This window comes from Eschscholzia californica, unplaced genomic scaffold (assembly GCF_041429995.1).
Source record: "Eschscholzia californica isolate CP2 unplaced genomic scaffold, dmEscCali1.0.p SCAF_3, whole genome shotgun sequence".
Taxonomy (NCBI): domain Eukaryota; kingdom Viridiplantae; phylum Streptophyta; class Magnoliopsida; order Ranunculales; family Papaveraceae; genus Eschscholzia; species Eschscholzia californica.
The window spans coordinates 7238468-7262207 of record NW_028238420.1 but is presented as its reverse complement, the minus strand read 5'-3'; the positions used below and the strand labels follow the sequence as shown (position 1 = coordinate 7262207).

Genomic DNA, 23740 nt, shown 5'->3' with positions numbered 1-23740 from the left:
CATCAAAATTGTCCCAATTGGTATCCAAATTGGACTTGTTAATATGATTAATGGAGATAAGAAGATTAGACCTAAAACTGTTGCTGTAAGAGTTAATCCTGTGAGGATTAGTAATATTCCACCTGAGATTATTAATGTCTTTATACCCATTATTTGTCCTCCTCCTCCTCCTCCCCCGCCAAGGGTGGTGGTGGGTCTTTGGTGTTGGAGTTGGCCGGGGGTTCGATCTGCCATTAGTGGTGGTTGTGTGGTGGATTGGTAGTTGAGGTTTTTCTGAACTCTACTGTTGTTGTCTTGTAGATGAAGAGATAGAAAATGAAAGTGTGGGTGGAGACTGGAGAGATTTACGAGGTGATCTGACTTGTACACGTGTGTGGACTATTATGCCAATTGTACACGTACTTGAAGAGAGTGGGTGTTACAAGACTGTTATAAGTCTAGCCAATTAGACAATCTGGTTAATATTACTCACGTCCAATGTAGGTTACATAAAACTTGAAAAAAGTCCCAAAACGTGGGTTAACCTAAATCAACACTCTGTTTATCTAATTATCTTTCTCCTAATCTCTTCATTATTTCTTATTTTTTTATTTTTATTTTTTACGATCATTGCATTCATTACATAACATGAATACATTGCGAATGGATAGTGGGTAGATATCATTAGATAAAACCATACAAATCACACTATTCCAAAACTAGAAAAATAGAAAGTCTGACAAGTTGTGTCTCCCGTTTAAGCCAAAGCAAGTTTACGGCTTGAAAGCAAAACTGAAAGATCGCTTGGATACGTGGTACCAGTACGCGGTTCGTTACCATGTGAGTATTGGGTACGTTAAGGGTACATTTTTCTATTCGTTTTGGACTATTTTCCTAGGCAATATATACTCTTTATGATGCATTTATAATATATACACCCATTCTGAGACATCTTTTTTGCTAAAAATTACAACTTAACAAACTACTTAAAAAATATTCTTGTATTAACTACCAAACAAGTCGAATTTATAGTTTTATACAAGATTTTAAGTTAATTAATACTAAAAATTCGGATACGCTAATTTTAGGATACTGAATCGCGAACTCCCCAAAAAGAGTACGAAAATCGAGTACGCGGTACGCAAGGTGGAGGAGAGTATCTAGTAACGTTGGTTTATGGATGCATAGTTACACACCACCAGACTCGGGCTCAACCGCCCCAAGAAAGAAACACGGTTATGACTCAGTGTCACTGACGAACACAAAAAATTTTCTGAAATATAAATTTTTGAACGAAAAAATCAGACACCACTTCTTTCTCTTTTCTCTTTTCTCTTTTCTCTTTTCTCTTTTCTCTTTTCTCATTCCTCTTTCTCTTTCTTTCTCTTCCTTCTTCTTCTCTCTCTCTATATGGCCATACAAGAGAGAAGAATTTTCTTTTTGAAGGGTCGTCGACAATGACAGTTTGACAACAATCTTATCGACGTGAAGAAGTGATGGTAGGGGCATTTAGGGGAAACAATAGCTAAACAAGATCTTTTTCGACTCAAAATTTTGTACCCTCCAAAAAAGATTTGGTTTCCTCAAAGCAGACTAAAAAATAACTCTTGAATTGTTTTATCAATAACTAGGGAAAGTTTGCACACACTACCAACTCAAAACAAATCAATAATGACTGAAGTAACCTAAGGATCATAGGCTAAGTCAGTTCCATAAGAGAGCAGCTCTATTGATTCATCATTATCAGTTAACACATTCTGAATTCAGGAATATCTGAATTTCCAGTGAAAGATGTAAGATTCATTAACTTTGTTGAAGGTACAATACTATTTTTAGTATCAATGCATTTGCAAACCAACTTGGAAATAGTTCTAAGGTTGAATGACTAAACCACACTTATCTTTACTTTGTTGACAATGCTTCACTTACTCATCATCTAGATAAAAATCAGTCCATGAATGCTATACAACATAAATAAGAACAGAGAGAGAGAGAGGAAGGGGATCATGATTCAAGCTTATCTTGCTCGCCGGCTTTTTGTGCATGAGCACGACCTCTAAGTTCTTCGAAAGCTTGCATGCTCTCTGCATCAAAGCCTCCAGCAAACTGGGAACAATTCAAGATTAGAACATTATTAATATCATGTTACTCCATAAATGACTCAACTATCCATATATGTTCTCATTCTTTTTAGGAAAATTATAGATAAATGAGATAGAGGATTTCAATTTAAGCTTGCTTTGTGTAACTAATGAAAATGCAATCAGTTACAGAGAAACCACTCGGCCATTTAAATACGTAGTTGTGAAAAAACATAAGTTCCGATTTTGGGTTTACTTTTTATGTATTATCGTTATCATATTAATAATAAGAAATGGATATTACCTGATGAACTCGAAAGGCAAATCGTACACCTTGTAAGAGCAAAAATTCTCTATTTGGTTCCTTCTCAGGAACATTTGAGGCATCAAGCTCTGATGCTACTCGTTTCATGTACTTCCTTGCTAATTGTACGGATGAGAGCTTGATCTGCAAGAGAAAGGTATTACAAGATCTTAACATTGTCACTGCCAAATCTTCTCGTATTCAGTTGATAAGATAAAGTTTTAATCAAGCAGTTATGAACAGATTATATTTGTGATATGAGCTAGGAAAGGCTAGTATTCATTTCATTTAGCTCCATATCGCTAAAAAAAACTTCCGGGATCTGGTTGTAAGCCAGCAACTTGTGATGTGTGTTTGGCACCTAAACTGGTCAAATGGGGAAGCCTAACATGGTCTGGCCGGGCCGATGACAAGAGAAACCCTTCACCATGTCGAACTAGAGTTGGATATTAAGTATACCTTGCCCACAACGCCGGCATCCATCAACCAATCAACAGGTATTCCGAACTCCTTGTATCGAGAAATAGCCATGTCTCGAGTCCTAAGGAGTGCGTAGACACTTGATTCCACTCTGAAGAAGAAAATAACGATGATAAATGATAAGAGACGAAACTATGGAAGAAAAATCAATTTGTGGAAGACAAGCAAAATGGGGAGGAAAGAAAAGAAAGACTCACTTTTCAAGCAAATTGTACATCTTCTTCAAAGCAGCTTCACATGGAAGTTTGGGATCATCAACAAAGGAAGACACTTGCTTTTCTAACTTCATTAGATCCTGGTATTCGAAAGCGGCTTCTCTCAATGCATCTGCTTTTCCTTCTGGCCAGTCAAAGTGCTTGAGAACTGCTCGCTCATCAACCTACAGGAAAAAAGATAATGTTCAATACTATGATTGATAGTTCAAGTAGGTATCTAGGAAGATAACAAATGAAGTTTAATGAGACATACCAAGAAGGAGAGTTCCTCGTCTAGCCAGTTTACAAATGATAGCAGGTCATCTATCTTGGTAAAAGAAGCTACTCTAACTTCACTTGCCAGTGATTGAACAAAATCACCTTGTGTCTCCACATCAGCTTTTACCTAGATTAACACACAACACAAATTTCTGTCTTCAAGAGTACTCGGGAACTCATGCTATCTTTCAACCTATTATCTAGAAGATCAAGGGTATGAAGAAAATATATACTCACAGCTAATAAGAATGTCGATCTGTTTTCAATCTCCCCAATCATATTGCTCCTAGCATCTGCTGTACCGGATGTTGAAGATATAAGCAATGAGGTATCCTTCTTTGCCTCACGTTTCATTAAGCTCTGATAGAACTCAACTAGCTCAGGTGCTCGGTGAACTTTGTCACCGGAACCTGCCCCTCTTGGCAAACTTCCTGGAGGAGGAGGTGGCCGAGGTGGGCCACCGGGTGGTGGTGGTGGTGGCGGTGGGCCACCAGGTGGTCGTGGTATTCCGCTTGAAGTACTAGTAGTTCCACTGCCGACACTAGGATCATTACTTGATGGCTTAGGAGGTGGTTTAGGTACCCTCGGCGGTCTTTTCTCGATATCAGCATATTTTATCTTGCTTACACCTTGAGTATCTACTTTATTGGTGCTATCTAGTTGCTCACCTGAACCACCGCTAGGAATAACAACTTTCTCTTTTATTTGAGCAAGTTTTGGTGGCAAAATGGCAGGCCTACCGTCTCTCTCCACCTTGCCTTTCAAATCAAAACTTGAAACTCCAGTGAATCTCTCGGTTCTTGCTTGCTCAGCTTTCTCCTTGATCGCTTGTTCTCTCTCTAATGCCAACTTATGTCGATCTTTATAAGCAGGATACTTCTCCTCTACAACTCCAACTGATTTGGACATAAGTTGGAATGATGATGCTACATTATTAAGTGAATCACTGGAAGGAACCCGTGTTTTAATACTTCGAAGGTTTGGTGTTTCTGGAGATTGACCAGTAAAATCCTGCTCCTTTCCAAAAGTTGTAATGGCTACACTATCACTAGCATTTCTTATCATTAAAGATTCCAATGGACCTCTAGACATGGACGCTCGGGTGTTCCTGCTTGAACTTCCACTGAATGATCTTGCTGGTGATGAAAGAGTACTTGAATCATCTTTAACTTTGCCCCACTTCTTAAGTTTCTGAATTAAACTAGTTTTCTTGCTTACACTACTATATCTACTCATTGAACTATCTATGGAAGTATTATCGAAGTCTTCACTTCCAGGAGATGATGGCTGAGAAGGAATACTCTCAAGATCTGTATCTCCTTGTCCACGTTCAGATCCTGCATATTCTAACATAAGCTGTTTAGCTCTTTCTTGAGATTTTGGGCTCAAATTTTTGCTAAGGTCACGAGCAGATGTTTTTCCGGCTGGTGTTTGGTAGTTTCGAAGCTCGAACCTCAAACAAGCATTGACCCAACGTAAGTAAACCAGTTCCTCTACTTCACTAAACCTGTTCATTTGAAGTCCTTCCACTTGTTTTTGAAGGTCTTCATTTGTATGCCTCAAACTATTAACGTCCTCCCTTGCTTGGGCAACTAGTTCAGTCTGTAAAAGTACAATACAAATATTTATTCAGGTGGACGAACTTCCCATATGGTTAAACCAATTAAGAATTCCGATTCAAGTATTGCATGAAAAGGTTCTCGATTTGTTTGTCAATGTGTCATTATAGTAACTTATTTTCCATTTAGATTAGCTAAACAATCAAACCGAGTAGAAACTAGAACAAACTTGAATACCGGGAACCCCAAAATGGTTAATAGAGGGTAACCACAAGGAATCAAAGTACAAAAAAGGTTTAATTCTGTGACCCGAAAACTCAACATTGCAATCACAAGAACTGCAAAACCTTTATGGAGACCTTAATATTCTCGCAGAACTTAGCCTAGAATACGATTAATCCAACACGAGCTATGTGAGCCCGGGTAGTTTACCTCACAAATTGATAAGTTAGCCGTTCCGGGCCCACCAAGCGAAACCGGTGGTTCCTCACTTTCTTGGACACAACCAGCTAAAGTTCCATTGAAGAATGTTTCCACGGGGTAGAACCCTGAGAAAGCTTGGTTGAACCACCGGCTTTCCTTTGTCTCGTGTCCTTTCTTTATCTTACCTTGGAGCTCATCTCAACTGAACAGGTGGGCAAGCTATAGTGGTAAACCACGATTGAATCTATGGAAGCATTCATTTATACATTCCTCTTAGTAGAAAAACTAATACAAGCTTTTGTGTTTGGGAGGCATCGTAACAGTTTGGGAGGCATCGTAACAGGACAGCAAACAAATTTGAAACTATCACTCGTATTTTAAATACTCTGATTCGTCATTAGCGAGAAACTAATATCATAAACACAACATTATCTGCATTTTACATGCATAGGAAAGAAAGATACACAGAAAGGACAAATCGAAAAACTTTACCTCTGTCATATTGGACAAGGATCTAACTTTAGCTTCAGCAGAGTCCATTTTCATAATCAACTCCCGCTTCTCATGTTGAAGCTCTTTGTTCTTTCTCTTAAGCTCAACAACTTCTATCTCTAATTCTTTCACAGCTTTAAGTTTTTTCTCGACATCAGAATCTTTATTGAAGGCTTCTACTTCCTTTGATTGTAGACCAGTAACCTGTTGTTTAAGCATCAACAATTGTCCTCTTGTTTGATTTGCATCAAGCTGAATCTGTCTCTGCAACTCTTTGATCTTGTTTCTAGCTACCTCAAGCTCCTTTCTGACCAAACCCCCCTGTTCTAATTGATCTTGAAGCTTCTTCCTCTCGGCCTGTATCGAATTTATGGTGAGATTAAGCATATCTATCTCAACTGTCTTTATCTTTAGCTGCCTTTGTAACTCTGTAACATCTGATTCTTGCTCCTTTAGACCATAATATTCAAGCAATTCACCTTCGAGCTTCACTTCTCTTTCTTCCAATTCCTTTACTAAGTTTCTTAGTCGTTCAAGTTCGCTTGCATTATTAGCCATCTCAAGTTCGTATAGTTTTTCATTTTCCACCTGGGTTTCGCGTCTCAAATCGTACTTATCATTGGGTAATGGAAATTCAATTTCTCCGGAAAAAAGATCTTCAAACTCTGGTAACATATCTTCATCCTCAAGAAGAGAATGATTGCTCAGAGACGGGTTTATGACACCGCTAATTCTTTTAACCTCCTCTTCCTCTTCTGCTTCTTGTTTGTGTTCTTGTTCTTGTTCTTCTTCCTTTTCCTGCAAAAAGATAAGATAATTCTTTCCTATTTGAAAACCAAGTCCCACTAATCCTAATTACATATAAAACAAATTAATCTCTTCTAAAACGTAAAAAGAGATTGCCAAACAAATCTTCATTGTATAACTAAATACTTACTTCCTTTTCAGGGGTAAAATCAATAATCTCTTCTCCTTCATTGTCATGCTGTTCCAAGCTTGGTTCGCCATTCTCTAAATTCAGAATTCATCATTGAAACAAATGAAAGAAACCCAAGTTAAATTCTCAAAAGAAACAACACAATTATAATTTGAAATTCGATTTCTTACGTACATGGACTAGCTACTTTCTTAATTTGAACATATACTTGGGATTTGGGAATTAGATTGTATAGAATGACTACCTGAAGGCTTAACCAGAGAGCTCGGTCTCCTCGGCTTCTTTACGCTAACCTGCTTAACTGCATAGGTTGCAAGTGAAGCAGCAACCAGGAATCCTACTCTGATTATCATGTAGATATTGTTAATAACTATTTCTTATCCATTTATTCATCTTCAACCACTCAAATCCTAAACTCAAGAAGCACCCCATTACTGACCACTCTCCATATTTTTTGCTTCTTCAAGCCATTAAGTCCCACTCTAAATTGCTCTAAATCTTAACCAAAAACTTCGAAGTTGAATTTTCTAAACAAAACCCAAGTTAGAAAACAGGATAAATATACAGAAACAAGAACAATATCCAAATTTAACATCCACAAAGTTTCATATCATCAACCTATCTCTATCATAATCTTATCAAAATTCGTTACACCCTTCATTGAGGACTTCTATCAAACACTTAAATTCATACTAAGAGACAAATCTTACCACCAATAAAATTAGTGGACAAACTTTCTCAAGATAGATAGAAGTTTTTACTACAAGTGGGTCGACTTCATTACTATGAATTCTTACACATTCACAAAATTATAACCAGAATAACTGATTAAGACTTATCAGTACAAACAAAAAGACAGCTTTTCAGCTTATATAAACCAAATTTTGGTTAGCCATTCAATTCTTGAAGGTGGCATCTATCTAAAAAGGTCTTGGGCCCATTAATAGAGAGGGTCCATTCAATGTATGAGGTGTTGTGATTATTACACGTGTAGGGTCAAAAATGGATAATACAGATAAGGTGGAAAAAAAAGGTAGAACTATAGTAACCACAAGGAGAAACAAAGAAAACTGAAGTTTAGGTGATTTGATGGGACCCAATTTGGTTTTTTTTTTTTTTTTTGTTGAACTACCCAATTTGGTTTTGGATTTTTGAGTTTAAGGTCCAAAAATAGGGGGGGTAATTAGTCATATATCCACTCCTAAATCAATAAATAAAATAAAACCAAAATAAACCGAAAATGTAAAATAAGTCCAAAAATTCACTATTTGGTGGGCCCCGTGCATCAATCCTTTAATTTTCTCTCAATTTTGCCCTTTCATAAATATTTTTTAACCATTGGTAAACCAAAGGTTTATAATGGTTGAGTTAATACAATTATTCTTTCCATAAATTCTATGAAAGAATATTTATGGTGGATATTTAACGTTAATCTTTATTTCCAAAACTTATATTTTTCTAAAGTAACCTACCAAATCAATGGATATTTACCTAAAACCAGTTTCTCTCTCCCAAACACAAGTTTCTCTTTCTGTAACTATATGTTCTTTAAATTCAAGAAAATATATTAAGTCTAAAACTGATATTTGTCTAAATTAACCTACCAATTCAATGAATATTTACCAAAAACGATTTTCTCTCTCTGTAACTCTATGTTCTTTGAACTTCAAGAAAGTATGAATTTGTGATTTGTTTTTTATCTCTACCTCGATCCAATTAAACATCTACAAATTCTTTTGTGAGGTTGAAAAGCAAACTATTTTGCTAGCATCTTACTGATTCTACTAGCATATTTTACATTCTACTAGCATCTGATGAATGAATTGGACAAAGTAGTTTAAAAAGCAAATACTATTTAGCTAGCATCTTATTAATTCTAATAGCAATTTTTACATTCTATTAGCATCGGTTGAATAAATTTGAATACAGTAGTTTAAAAAGCAAGAATACTTTGCTAGCATCTTATGAATCTGTTACAATAGGTTAACAAATATTTTTTTGTAATTTTATGAAAGAATATTTATGGTGGATATTTAATGTTAATCTTTATTTCCAAAACTTATATTTTTCTAAAGTAACCTACCAAATCAATGGATATTTACCTAAAACTAGTTCTCTCTCTCCCAAACACGAGTTTCTCTTTCTGTAACTATATGTTCTTTGAATTCAAGAAAATATATTATTTCCAAAATTGATATTTGTCTAAATTAACCTACCAATTCAACCAATATTTACCTAAAACGAGATGCTCTCTCCCAAAAACGATTTTCTCTCTTTGTAACTCTATGTTCTTTGAACTTCAAGAAAGTATGAATTTGTGATTTGCTTTTTATCTCTACCTCGATCCAATTAAACATCTACAAATTCTTTTGTGAGGTTAAAAAGCAAACTATTTTGCTAGCATCTTACTGATTCTACTAGCATATTTTACATTCTACTAGCATCTGATGAATGAATTTGATAAAGTAGTTTAAAAAGCAATTACTATTTAGCTAGCATCTTATTGATTCTAATAACAACTTTTACATTCTATTAGCATCGGTTAAATAAATTTGAATACAGTAGTTTCAAAAGCAGCAAGAATATTTTGCTAGCATCTTATGAATTTGTTACAATAGGTTAACAAATACTTTTTAGTAATTAAAATATATTATGTGAAATTGTTTTTGTTACATTTTCAGTATTTTAGTAGCATTTTCTTGATTCTGTTACCATTTGATATGAATTTGTTACAATAGGTTGATTCTAATAAAATTTTATGCTGGTAGAATCTTATCGAGTCTAACAACATTTTTAACATTTTATTTTAACGTTTGTTTTTTCTTACTCTTCAATACTGTAGATGATGAATGAAACCATCAATCGATTCTCTCTCTCTCCCACTCGATGCTTTCACCTTTTTCACTCGGTTTAATTTGGGCGTCGATGATGAATGAAATCAAAACCTAGTTCATATATTAGAAAGTGACAATGCTCTCTCTCTCTCTCTCTTCGGTTTGCTTTTGCCCAATTCCAATAGAAATATAAAAGAAAGTATTCTGCTAAACGGTAAAGACAACTATTTTTCCGGAAGGAAAGTTTGTTTTTGAGGAAATCATTTAATGAATCTCTAAATATTATGGTATATATTATTTTAGGTTATTTTTTTTTAACTTAGGATAGGTTAGGCAGTAAAAGAGAATGAGAGGATAGACATGTAATTTACTTTGAGTGGATTTATTTTCTATTTCAGATTATCTTTGGTCTCTAGACACATTGATCATGCGATTTTGGACTTAAAACACATCCCCCGTTTGGTTTTTATCTTAATAACTTTTTTTTTTTTAAAATGAATCTTAATAACTTGTTTGAAGGGATCTAATAGCAAAACTAAATCTATAATTAATCGACATAAATGAGCTTTATGGCGCAACATCAACTTTGTCTAATTGTCTCTAACAAACCAGAGTGACTCTCCACAATATAAATTAAGATGTACAACATTCACAAATTCTTTTTATTATGTACCAAATTACTGATTCGAATTGGTTGATAAACTAGCAAAAGCACCAAGAACAATAAAGATAAAAATAAAAAACGTAAGAAATGTAAAGTTGTTTAGCCCCAGACCCCAGTGAGTTTAGGGTAAGGGGAGGAAAAAAGCCCATGACCTGGATCCGCCTGCGAACTGCCCGAGCTCGATGTGTCAGCGGGTGCCGATGTTGAGATGGACCGCCAACGTTAGGCGGACGAACACGTACAGAAAACTCTTACCGACCTTCATTTCAAATCCGACTGATGAAGCCTGATCAAAGCCCCACAGATTGATATATAACTCATTTTGGAAATTTGATTGTATACAAATAGTTTTGATTTAACTAATAAGGTTAGCATTTAGGTTGCACACTTGAGTTTGTGCATTATTAGACGAACACTTATATTTTTTTTATTTATAAAGCTCTGGGTTTTTTATATCTCAAAGAGTTTATAGTCTGTGACTAAGAAATTAATTATAACAAAAATAAGTTGTATTCTTCACATTTTTTGTCCCACGTCACTAGGGGTAAAGAAAAAAGTGATTGGAGTTACTTATTAGAGTTGAGATGTAGAACTCTCTTTGGTAGGCTTCGGAACTGTAACACCCCTATTTTCTTGATATACCAAATTGGGTGGAAATAATAAAAGTCTAGGTCAGTTTTGTTTAGATGAAATACTGGTGAGTTTAAAAACCCTATTTCTCTTCACTTTTGAGGAAACCCTATAGAAAAGAAAGAGGGTGCAGCCGCTCCTTAGTATGGGAGGAGGAATAAAGAAGAAAAGTGATGGAAATAGAGTTCTCTAGTGAGAGAACAAGCCATGGTTGTGGTCTTAAAGTCATCTAACGCGAAAAGAGGTAGATTTCCTATCTCCTAATTTTTTTGTAGGCTCTTTCAATTTATTCCATGATAGGCATAGTATTGTTAATCACATGAAAGAACGATTAAATGGCTTAGAGACTAGTTTTATCTAGAATTTCATAAAACATATAGAGAGGACAGTATTTTGGTCTAAATTCAACTTACATCTGGTATTGATATATGAAGAATCTCGGTGTGATTCTTATATTTTTGGAAAGGTCTATTTGCCTAATTTCTAGTAGTTCAAACGGTTTGATAATCCGAGTTCCGAGTGAAGAGTTACGATAGTTTTCGTACAAGGTGTCAGAACAGTGTCTACTGCAGTCGGTTTATATTAAAATTAAATCTGGTGTAGATATATAATGAATCTAAGTGTGATTATTATATGTTTGGAAAGGTATGTTTGTCTACTTTCTAGTAGTTCAAACGGTTCGTTAATCCGAGTTCCGAATGAAGAGTTACGATAGTTTTCGTACAAGGTGTCAGAACAGTGTCTACTGCAGTCGGTTTATATTAAAATTAAATCTGGTGTAGATATATAATGAATCTAAGTGTGATTATTATATGTTTGGAAAGGTATATTTGTCTACTTTCTAGTAGTTCAAACGGTTCGTTAATCCGAGTTCCGAGTGAAGAGTTACGATAGTTTTCGTACAAGGTGTCAGAACAGTGTCCACTGCACGTCGGTTTATATTAAAATTAAATCTGGTGTAGATATATAATTAATCTAAGTTTGATTCTTATATGGTTGGAAAGGTCTGTTCGTCTACTTTTTATTAGTTCAAACGGTTCATTAATCCGATTTTCGAGTGAGAAGTTATATTTGTTTTCGTACAAGGTGTCAGAACAGTCTCCGATGGACGAATTTATTGAGATAATTCACATGGTTTCTGTTCTTTAGGCAATGTATCTCCTAGGTAGATACCTTCTAGTGGTGAGCCTATGTTTGTTAATTAATATTTTTATTTGCTTGTTTGAGATTGCGATCCACGTGAGGATCTACTATAAGCATCATCCCTTCTGACTTGTCATGTGTTGTTGACTTGAATTGTTTGGTGAGTTTGTTTGGTGAGTTTGTTTGTAAGTCTTGATAAGAGTCAATGTTTGTTGTGTATTGGTCTGAGATACCTGAACAAGAGTTTGATGATTGTGTCTTTCGACATAATGTGGTGGTCGACGTACATGTCAAGTTTGTGGCCATAAAGGTTTACCTTAGTTAAAGGCATGATATTTTCTATCTGCTGAAAAAAAAAGATCGTTGTATTATCAGGGTTAGTATTAGATTAAACTAATACGAGAACCAGAAAACCTAATAATTAATCAAATGACATAAATTATTAGTTTCGAGAGGGATTGGATAAATCTGATATATTATGTTAGTATTCACCGTTAAATTTCAGATAATGCCAATAATGAATATGAATGCAATGCTTCCTTGATTGGGGATTGAGTTTGCCTACCCGAGACTTAGGTTTGAGGAAATCTACTGCAGTTGGGTTTTAACCCAGCTATTTTGTTTTTCAGGTAATTATTGTGCACTCATGGTAGGTGTTGCTCGTGGATCCAGTTTGAAGGTCTCAAATCTTTGATTTCAAGGCGGTTAGCTTGAGATTTGGGATTTGGGGCGCTACAAAGTGGTATCAGAGCTCTAGGTTTAGTGGTCCTAGGGTTGTATTGTGGGTTTGATTGTCGTCGTTAGACACGTCATTGTTATGAACACTTTAATTAGTGTCTTGCACAACTGGTTGAATCTAGAATGTGCTTTTGAAATTGCTTTGCTGTGAAAACTTGAAAGAAGTTGTCTTTGTGTTTTCGGAATCTAAATTGTGATTGCAAATTTTCCATGGGAAGGATAATGGCTATTGATGTGATGTACTTTTTGTTTGTGATGCGTGCGAGTAAATGTCTTATTTGACCGTGATGTCAAACCTAAGGTATGTGATTGTGATTGTAGCAATACATATATTTATGATATACATGAGTGTACTGAAAATCCCTACTTTTATGGGGTTTTGGGTTGTTTGAATGTGTGTTGGGTGATAGTGTATCAGTTGATTATGAATCAACTTAAAAATTTGTTTCGATGAGAAAATGTTAACTGAGAATGGTTGGCTCGACATGTGGGTCGATGCAAACACGAATTTGTTGACGTGATAGTGGACAACTTCGTGGACCATGATTTTAAGTTCTACTTATTGGATTGAACCAAGAATGGTTGGCTCGACATGTGGGTCGATTGCAAACACTAGTTACTAATGCGATATTGGATAACTTGGTGGACCATGATCTTGAGTTTCGTTAATAGATTGAACTAAGACTGGTTGGCTCGACATGTGGGTCGATTGCAAACACGGGCTTGTCAATTTGATATTGGACAACCCAGTGGACCAGGGGCTTGATATCTATTATGGATTGACTCCATAAGTGATCGGTGGTTGGCTCGACAGGATGATCGATGCAAACACAAGTTCATTCTTGTGGACCACATACTTCTAGTTTGAGAAGTAATGAATTGAACTAAGACTGGTTGGCTCGACATGTGGGTCGATTGCAAACACGGGTTTGTCAATGTGATATTGGACAACCTAGTGGACCAGGGGCTTGGGTTCTAATATGGATTGACGGTTGTAATCCATAGGTGGTTGGCTCGACAGGATGATCGATGCAAACACAAGTTCATTCTTGTGGACCACATACTTCTAATTTGAGAAGTAATTTACCAACTAGAGGTTGGCTCGCCTCCTGCTCATATGTAAAGTGCTCGTGTTGCACGGATCCCCTCTTTGGGAGGTATCAATGGTTTATTGAGAGGTTTAAGTCGATGCAAACACGGATGCTAAGTGAAGCTATCTTGTGGACCTCAAAAATTGGTTATGCCCCTCCAAAAGGGAAGTTGTATTGTATGAATCTTTTCAACCGTGTAACAGGTTGACTTCAGTTGTGTTGTATTTCTTGTGCTTGTATAACATTTATGTTCTAGCATTTGCTACACTTGATTGCATATTGTTTGTGATTGTGGTATGTTTGATTTCGAGGACGAAATCCTCTTTTTAGGGTGGAAGATTGTAACACCCCTATTTTCTTGATATACCAAATTGGGTGGAAATAATAAAAGTCTAGGTCAGTTTTGTTTAGATGAAATACTGGTGAGTTTAAAACCCTATTTCTCTTCACTTTTGAGGAAACCCTATAGAAAAGAAAGAGGGTGCAGCCGCTCCTTAGTAATGGGAGGAGGAATAAAGAAGAAAAGTGATGGAAATAGAGTTCTCTAGTGAGAGAACAAGCCATGGTTGTGGTCTTAAAGTCATCTAACGCGAAAAGAGGTAGATTTCCTATCTCCTAATTTTTTTGTAGGCTCTTTCAATTTATTCCATGATAGGCATAGTATTGTTAATCACATGAAAGAACGATTAAATGGCTTAGAGACTAGTTTTATCTAGAATTTCATAAAACATATAGAGAGGACAGTATTTTGGTCTAAATTCAACTTACATCTGGTATTGATATATGAAGAATCTCGGTGTGATTCTTATACTTTTGGAAAGGTCTATTTGCCTAATTTCTAGTAGTTCAAACGGTTTGTTAATCCGAGTTCCGAGTGAAGAGTTACGATAGTTTTCGTACAAGGTGTCAGAACAGTGTCTACTGCAGTCGGTTTATATTAAAATTAAATCTGGTGTAGATATATAATGAATCTAAGTGTGATTATTATATGTTTGGAAAGGTATATTTGTCTACTTTCTAGTAGTTCAAACGGTTCGTTAATCCGAGTTCCGAGTGAAGAGTTACGATAGTTTTCGTACAAGGTGTCAGAACAGTGTCTACTGCACGTCGGTTTATATTAAAATTAAATCTGGTGTAGATATATAATTAATCTAAGTTTGATTCTTATACGGTTGGAAAGGTCTGTTCGTCTACTTTTTATTAGTTCAAACGGTTCATTAATCCGATTTTCGAGTGAGAAGTTATATTTGTTTTCGTACAAGGTGTCAGAACAGTCTCCGATGGACGAATTTATTGAGATAATTCACATGGTTTCTGTTCTTTAGGCAATGTATCTCCTAGGTAGATACCTTCTAGTGGTGATCCTATGTTTGTTAATTAATATTTTTATTTGCTTGTTTGAGATTGCGATCCACGTGAGGATCTACTATAAGCATCATCCCTTCTGACTTGTCATGTGTTGTTGACTTGAATTGTTTGGTGAGTTTGTTTGGTGAGTTTGTTTGTAAGTCTTGATAAGAGTCAATGTTTGTTGTGTATTGGTCTGAGATACCTGAACAAGAGTTTGATGATTGTGTCTTTCGACATAATGTGGTGGTCGACGTACATGTCAAGTTTGTGGCCATAAAGGTTTACCTTAGTTAAAGGCATGATATTTTCTATCTGCTGAAAAAAAAAGATCGTTGTATTATCAGGGTTAGTATTAGATTAAACTAATACGAGAACCGGAAAACCTAATAATTAATCAAATGACATAAATTATTAGTTTCGAGAGGGATTGGATAAATCTGATATATTATGTTAGTATTCACCGTTAAATTTCAGATAATGCCAATAATGAATATGAATGCAATGCTTCCTTGATTGGGGATTGAGCTTGCCTACCCGAGACTTAGGTTTGAGGAAATCTACTGCAGTTGGGTTTTAACCCAGCTATTTTGTTTTTCAGGTAATTATTGTGCACTCATGGTAGGTGTTGCTCGTGGATCCAGTTTGAAGGTCTCAAATCTTTGATTTCAAGGCGGTTAGCTTGAGATTTGGGATTTGGGGCGCTACAGGAACAAAAGCAAGTATCTTTTGTGCACACTTAAATAAGAAAAAAATTGTTATTTTCAGAGCAAAACAACCCAATGCGCCGCATTTTAGGGAGGCATTGGCGGGATATTGTGTGCCTTCCCGCTGAGAAATAGAATTCTCATTTTTTATTTTTTTTGTGGAAGAAAGAAAATAAACAAAACTACAAGCCCAAGTCCTTCGTCATCGCCTCTTTTGAATACCATGTGCTCCTGACTCTATTTTTCCTTCCCCACCTATCCAATTTATCAGCTTGAGTATTGATCGTCCTCGGTCCGTATTGAAATTGGATTTGTTCGAAGCCCTCACTGAGAGATTTTATTCCTTCCATGTGGTTCTTTGATTGCCAGTTGATATCATGTCTCTGGTCCTTGAGGTGATTAATCAGGTTGATGTTGTCGCTTTCAATTAGAAGATGAGAGATTTTGAGCTCTGATGCCCATTGGACTGCCTGCAGAATTGTTATACATTCACACTGCTCCGCTGTTTGTTCTCTGATGCTGTCGGCCAAGGCTATTATGAAGTCCCCATGTTCATCATGAATAATACCACCAATTCCAGCTGGTTCTGCATAACTGATGAAAGATGCGTCGGCATTGATTTTGAGGAATGGTGGTGTCGGAGGACGCCATGTTGGTTTGTGGGCTTTGTTCTTGGGTGGCTTTGCTTCATGTGAGCTGGTTGCGTAGCACTGAATCATACGAATAACCTGTACGGGTGTTGAATCTTGCTTGCCAAAGCTTTTCTCACACCGTGCTTTCCAGATGAACCACATTATTTTAGCCAGAAGCGCCATGTACGCTTCCTCCAGAGTTTGCCAATATAAAATTCATTCCAGCACAGTAGAGAATTTGTTTGTTCTGATGTTAAAGTGGAGCCAAATGGCTCGGGCAAAGTTGCAGTGAAGAAGAATATGCGACATAGATTCTCTATTCTCACAGAAAGAGCAAAATAGTTATTGCCGATGTATTTACCAATCTTGTCCCTGACCGGGAGGCTATTAGTACAACATTTCCAGAGAAATAGTTTAATCCTCGGGATGGTTTGAATGTTCCAAATGAACTGCCAGTTTGTTATTTCATAATTATAACCTCTGGTTCTCAAATGCAGATACATAGATTTAATAGCGAATTTGCCAGATTTGGTCAGAGTCCAGATCATGGAGTCATCCGCATGAAGATGTAGGTTAATACTAAGAATAGCTTTGCTAATGTCATCAGTAAAGTAGGCATTTAACAGGTCAGTATTCCAGGTGTTATTCGAGATCAAATTAGCCACAGAATCAAAAGGACAATTATTAAAATTCATTATCGGTGGTCTATGGTTAGGTATCTAATAGTCGTCCCAAATATTAATATTAGTACCTCTGTTAACATCCCAAAAGATAAGGTTGTTAGTTTTGCCAATAGGAGCTGCTAGGGATTTCCAAATCTAGGAGTGGTTGTGCTTGGGTTGAGACGGTTTTGCAGTTTTCGGGTAGTATTTAGCTTTGAGGAGTTGCACCCAAGGGGCATCTGGGAATTTGAGTAGGCGCCAACTGAGTTTACTAAGGAAATCTTCATTATCAATGAGAGGTATCCGAAGACCTAGCCCTCCGTACTTACGCGGTCGACAGATCGTAGCCCAGTTGATAGTATGAATCGATTTGTTTTTTCCCCACCAAAAGGACCGTTGAATGGTCTCGATGCAATTACTGACTCCCTTAGGGATGGCGAAGCATTGCATCTGGTATCGGAGAACGACCGCCGCAACAGTCGAGATGACTACTGAGCGACCAGCTTGGGAGGGGAGGTTGGACTGCCACTTGGAGAGTTTATTCTGAATTTGGTCGATGAGAGACGTGAAAGCTTTCTTATTCTTAGAACCAATAAAGAGTTTAGTACCCAGATACTTGTCGAGGGAAGAGGCTTGATGGACTTTGAGGGATTTGATGATCATGCGTTTGAACTTGGGGTGGGTGTTCTTAGAGAAGAAGATGGTGGATTTGTTGTAGTTTATGATCTGGTCGGACTCATTACCAAACGAATTGAGAATATTAATGAGGGTGGTGATATTATCAAGCGTGTTGCGACCAAATACAATACAATCATCAGCAAAGAGCAAATGGTTGATGGTGAAAGAGGATCGAGGGATGGAGAACCCAATAAAATTGTAAGGGTTGTCGGGGGAATCAAGCAGTCTACTCAGATCTTCCATAGCCAAGGTGAAAAGGAAAGGAGAAAGCAGGTCACCTTGCCTTAAGCCCCTAGAAACGTTAAATGGAGAACCCGGACAGCCATTGATGAGCACAACCATCGAGGAAGTGGATATGCACATGTGAATCAACTTAATCCAATGGTGATCATACCCCAGTTTAGACATGATAGTTTCGAGATAAGACCACTCGACGCGGTCAAAAGCTTTCGACGTGTCAAGCTTCAGACCAAAGAAGCTTTTGGAACCGCGTTTGGTTTTGAAGGAGTGGGACACCTCCTGGCTAATGATAATATTATCCGTGATTTAACGACCAGGGACGTAAGCTGCCTGGAATGGCGAGATGATATCAGATAACGTGGTTTTGAAGCGATTAGCCAGAATTTTGGTGATGATTTTATATGTGGTGTTAAGGAGGCTAATAGGTCTGAAATCTGAAGTGGTTTGAGAGGACTTAGACTTGGGAATAAGACAAATATGAGTGTGGTTGGTATGAGGTGGGAGAATAGAAGTTTGAAAGAAATTAGATATCATCTGACTAATGTCATTTTTGACCGTATCCCAGTTAGATTGGTAGAAGAAGGGGGGAAACCGTCTGGGCCAGGGGCTGCTTCTGGTTTAAGGGAGAAAGTAGCCTTACGAATTTCATCTTCATTTGGAGTGTTGGTGAGGGCTAGATTCTGGGATTCAGTGATCTGGCTTTTGAAAAGATTTTGGATAATGTCCGAATTTCCAGGTGAGGTGGCTGTGGAAATGAGTCGCAGGTTATTGGAGAAGAGATGGGAACTCTTAGAGGGGTCAGAACACCAGGAATCATCCTCTCTCTTAATTGAAAAATGTGGTTTTTCCGATTCCGGGTGATCGCCTTGGCATGGAAGAATTTAGTATTACGATCACCCAGTTGGATATGTGCTACCCTGGATTTTTCTTTCCAAATGCTCTCTTGCAGGTTATAAGCCTCTTCCAGCTGAGTAGTAAGAGTGAGTAAAATATCAGGATTTTGGGTGGATTGGATAGAAGAGGTGAGGTTTTTGATTTTTTGCTCAAATGACCAAAAACCGTCTTGTTCAACTGGGAAAGCTTAATGGCCAAGAGATTGAGTTTATTTTGAATAAGAGAGGAAAGAGGCAGCCAGTTATCACGAATGAAGGAGCTGCAGTCCGGATGGGGCATCCATGTTCTAATGAATTTGAAAAGTTTGCCGCCTTTAGGGTTTTGGGGATTGGTGGATAGCAGAATAGGGAGGTGGTCCGAGCCGACCCCTTGAAGATGTTGAACCCTGAAGTTAGGATAGTTAGACAACCAAGAATTCATTGTTAGGCTTCAAAGTTGACTTTGCTCTAAAGTGAAAAAAGACTTTTATAGACACTTAAATAAGGAAAAAGAATTTATGTCAAAAACAAATAAGAAAAAGAAAAAGTTTGTTATGCTCTTGTCCGGTAAAGTTGCATACGAGGGAGTGGTTAACTTGTCTAAAAATAAGTTAGTTTATTAGAAAAAGCAATTTGAAGACTTTTTCTATTTAAATAGAAACTGGATTTAGGCACAAAAAGTATGCCATGCAGAACCCCTTAGAAAATAAATAGGGAGATAAATGGTGATAGGGAGTCTCAAAAACAAAATGGAGATAGCGTAATCAACAAAAAAAATGTCAAATATCACGACGTACGTAGATCGTAGTCGTCTTCCAAAAAAAACGATAGTAGACACTAAAGCATCGTAAGCTTAATATTTTCTTAAAATACATAAAATTTCAATATTTAAAATTGCATTTGGTGTACCGGAGTGCATCATGAAACATCCCCGAAGAAAGTAGTATTTCTCCTTAAAAAAAAGTCCCAAATTCTATGGTGCTATGGTTGGAGATTCTGTTTTTCTCGGATTCGTTGATTAAAAACGTTAATAAGAATCACATTTTCGTGAATGTTTTCTGTCTTAACTGTATTTCATTCTTGAACGTTAAACATTTCAATTGACCAAAATATCTTAAGAAAATTAAACGCCTATTAAGAAAAACAAACACTTTTATTAAGTGTTGTTTATTTTAATTAAATATAGATACATCATGACTAATATGTAGAGATATCACGAATACATAATATGTGGATACATCATAATTATATAGTAGAGATATCATGAATACATAATATGTGGATACATCATAATATGTGGATACATGATTTTTTTTTTTTTTGATGAAGAGAAATACCATTAAATAAAAGAGTCTATTACAAACCAACTAAAATTCGGAAATATCATGAATACATAATATGTGGATACATCATAATTATATAGTTTGTAGATACATCATGAATTTGAATAAGTTATACAACCGTGAAAGACATTTTAGACTTTAAAGACCATGCGAAGACCCTTAAGTCCATTACATGGGGCCTAAAATTGTTTATTCTTACATTTACTTTATTTATATCTTTAATAAATCAAGTTCAATCAATCATAGATTATAACTTTTTACTAAGAATTAAATCTCAAAAGTCTGAACATCATACAAATCGAAATGATTGAAGTTTTATTATTTGTAATATTGAGTGGGTCTTCCACCATTACACCAAACACTAACGAACTTTATAAGTGATATTCTATCTCAAGATGTTAAAAAATCCATGGAGGCACGGCTGGCCATTGCACAAACACAAAACCACTTTACCAATACAATTTACTACTTACATTGGCTAAAAGTTAGGAATGTCTCTGTTCTAATCTGGCTTGAATATCTATATTTTTTGTGGACTTGTATCTAATGTACAATCTGATCTCAATTTTTCAAGTCCATGCCTAAACATTTGTGGATTTGAAAATAAGAATAAGACCTTATCTTCCTAAACCACATATTTTCTCAAAATTGTTCTTAAAAAATCTCATTAATTCAAAGCAGAGGCATCATTGTTCTAGGTGACACTTCGTACAAAATACTAATGTTATTTTTGTGCGTGAGAAAAAAATTAGTTTACAAAGAATAATGATCTCGTAACGTACTTTGTAGTAATTGATTTTATTAATGAATTATTTGTTGTGCGATTTCAAGCGAAATGAATCACAATTACATACACCCTTGGGTTTGGATTCTAAAAAAATCCTACCCCTATGGGAATGTAACTTCTAATGAAAAGTTACCTATCTTACACTATTTTAGAATGTAATTTCTCGTAATTAAATTGTATTTTTAGTTTTTACACACCAAACATTGTATATTGCAGCATTTCCCTAGATTACTCTGTTCTGGTTCTAACTTGCATAGTAATAATTGGCATGTTAATACAATAATACCCATTGATCTCTAGTAGTTTCTCAACCTTTTTTTCGTTGAGAATGGATGGGTTTTTGTGCCTGGCTGAGTAGCAAGATGGGAATGAGGAGCTTTCAACAAAAAAAAAATGGGAATGAGGAGAGAAGGTTTTGTGCTTGGGTCATTCATTATTTCATTGACCCCACCACTCCAAGAGCAGCCAAAGTTTTATCCCCAAACCCAACACTGGTTTGTGGTTCTCAATCGGGTGTCCTATGCGGCTATGCTATGCCCCAAAATTCCTCCCCCACTTTTATAAATTATTATTTTTATTATTATCATTATTATCATTATTGATATTATTATTATTATTATTATTATTATTAAGGAGATTTTAAAGGGGCTCCCTCATTTTTGTTTCTACGGTATACGTTAGTCTTTACAAGGCATTGATGCATCATTAAGATGCAATAAACACAATAACCGCCTACTTTAAACCAAGAATGAAAGAGGTCTAAAGTTCAATAACAAAGAGGTTTAAAGCGCGACAAATTATTACACTATTTATAGCCTAAATTACATAAGATAAATCTTGATGCCAAACTACTTCCACCGAGACTTGATCCCACGATCTCATGGGCTCAAGAGAGGTGTCCAACCGCTACACCAAAGGGTGGTGGACGACTCCCTCATTTTTTGTTAAAAGTGCCGCCCTCAAAGCATCTCCAATGCAACACTCAAATTGAAAAATTCAAAGTGCAACCTAGGATTTTTTGAGTTTCTTTTGTAAAAACTCTCTCCAATGCAACATTCAATTTTGATCCCAAAATGATGTGACATCATTTAATGTTGAGATATCTCAAGAAGAAACTCAATATTTGAGGTTTCTTTTGAGGATCTCAATTGGTCACTCAATATTAAAAGCAAATGGGTGATCAAGAAAATGACACCTAAGTCATTTTTAAGTTTTTAGAGTGTTGCATTGGAGACGTCTTTTGAATTGAGGATCTCAATATTAACATCTAGGAAAGAAAAATTCAATTGAGCCTTGACACATAGGACAAATTGAGCTTCTTTGGAGATGCTCTCAATGATTATTTACCAAGTGAAATGGTTCATGTGAAGGCCTTTTAACAAAATTGGGGAGACCCTATAAAACTTCCCTTATTATTATTATTATTATTATTATTATTATTATTATTATTATTATTATTATTATTATTATTATTATTATTATTATTATTATTATTATTACTACCAAAGTCATATGAGCTACTTTACCGTCGACAAAGTTTCTTCATCATAATGTATTAATCCTTTGTCAGTTTCTTTAATAGGTTATGTATTATCTTCTTCTTCATACAGACGTAACCTTGCAAAATTATTTTTGTGTTATGTTCTTTGTGCATTGTATTGTTATAACTTTTGTGTTTTTTTTTTGTTGAACTGTTATAACTTTTGTTGTAATTGTTGTTGTTAATATTTGAGTTGGCAAAGAAAAATCTTTTTGGAGAACGAGATACTTCGGTTCTAAGGAAGTACTGAAGGCGGGCAAGGTTTTTGAGTGAAAACTGTTTCTCTAGGCGTTGTTAAAGAGTAGAATTTTTCGAGGCATTATTGTCGGTGATGGTATCCACATAGACTAAGACGTATGCAGCAACAGAACCATCGAAAAAGAAAAAAACAAGGAATGGTCAAAAGATGTTTTTGCTTAAAACCTTCGATCTGTAAGCAGATTGAAAATGTTCGGGAGGTGTGCCTGAAAGCGTAAGGCGAGCAACATTGAGTAAATAACGATGTTTGCTTTCAACTACACCATTTTGTTAAGGTGTGGACGCGACTTCGTTGGTGAAAAATTCTATGAGAATGAAACCAAGTTTGTAGATCATTGGATAAACCCCTCCCTCCATTATCGGAACGGGAAGTCTCAATTGGGTTTGAAAAAGTATTTTCAGGACTTGAGGATATAGATTTAATCTTCTTATTATTGGTTTGACTTAGGCGGTTATCGTGCTTATCACATCTTAATGATGTATCAATGCCTTATAACGACTAACGTAGATCGTAGTCGATTTCTCAAAAAAAAAAACTATAAATTACTCCTTCCAAATATAAAATTTAAATTTGATATCATTTTATAGAGATGAAATTTTAAAAAGGTAAAAAAACAAATTAGAGAAAACTAATTAAAAAAAAGAATTTAAAACAATAAGAAAATTATTAACAAATCAGTTAAAATATAAATGAATAAAAAAAAACAAAATGGGGTGGATCACCTAAAAAGGGGAACCACCCAAAATATGAGCGTTTGGGGACAATCCAAAGGTGGGGCAGGGATCCCCTCAGCCCGGGCTCCCAAACGAGAGAGCCTGGAGGGGGAGGGGGGGGGGGGGGGGGGG

At 36.0% G+C, this 23740-nt stretch overlaps 1 protein-coding gene and 1 long non-coding RNA gene across 2 annotated transcripts; one reads left to right on the top strand and one right to left on the bottom strand.

Annotated features, from left to right (window-relative positions):
• Positions 1 to 1757: 1757 nt before the first annotated feature.
• CHUP1 (Hydroxyproline-rich glycoprotein family protein) lies at positions 1758 to 7378 on the bottom strand. Its single transcript, XM_086666457.1, has 9 exons — positions 6973 to 7378; positions 6729 to 6802; positions 5792 to 6589; positions 3555 to 4919; positions 3313 to 3444; positions 3042 to 3223; positions 2824 to 2935; positions 2365 to 2508; positions 1758 to 2085 (listed from the first exon to the last, which is right to left on the bottom strand). Exons 1-9 carry the CDS (start codon positions 7079 to 7081, stop codon positions 1984 to 1986), a joined length of 3018 nt encoding a protein of 1005 aa, XP_086522583.1. The 5' UTR covers positions 7082 to 7378; the 3' UTR covers positions 1758 to 1983.
• Positions 7379 to 11003: 3625 nt separating this feature from the next.
• Positions 11004 to 12976, top strand: LOC147548086 (uncharacterized). The gene is made up of 2 exons (XR_015237011.1): positions 11004 to 11100; positions 12629 to 12976. It is a non-coding gene; the product is annotated as an uncharacterized LOC147548086 (long non-coding RNA).
• Positions 12977 to 23740: the final 10764 nt, after the last annotated feature.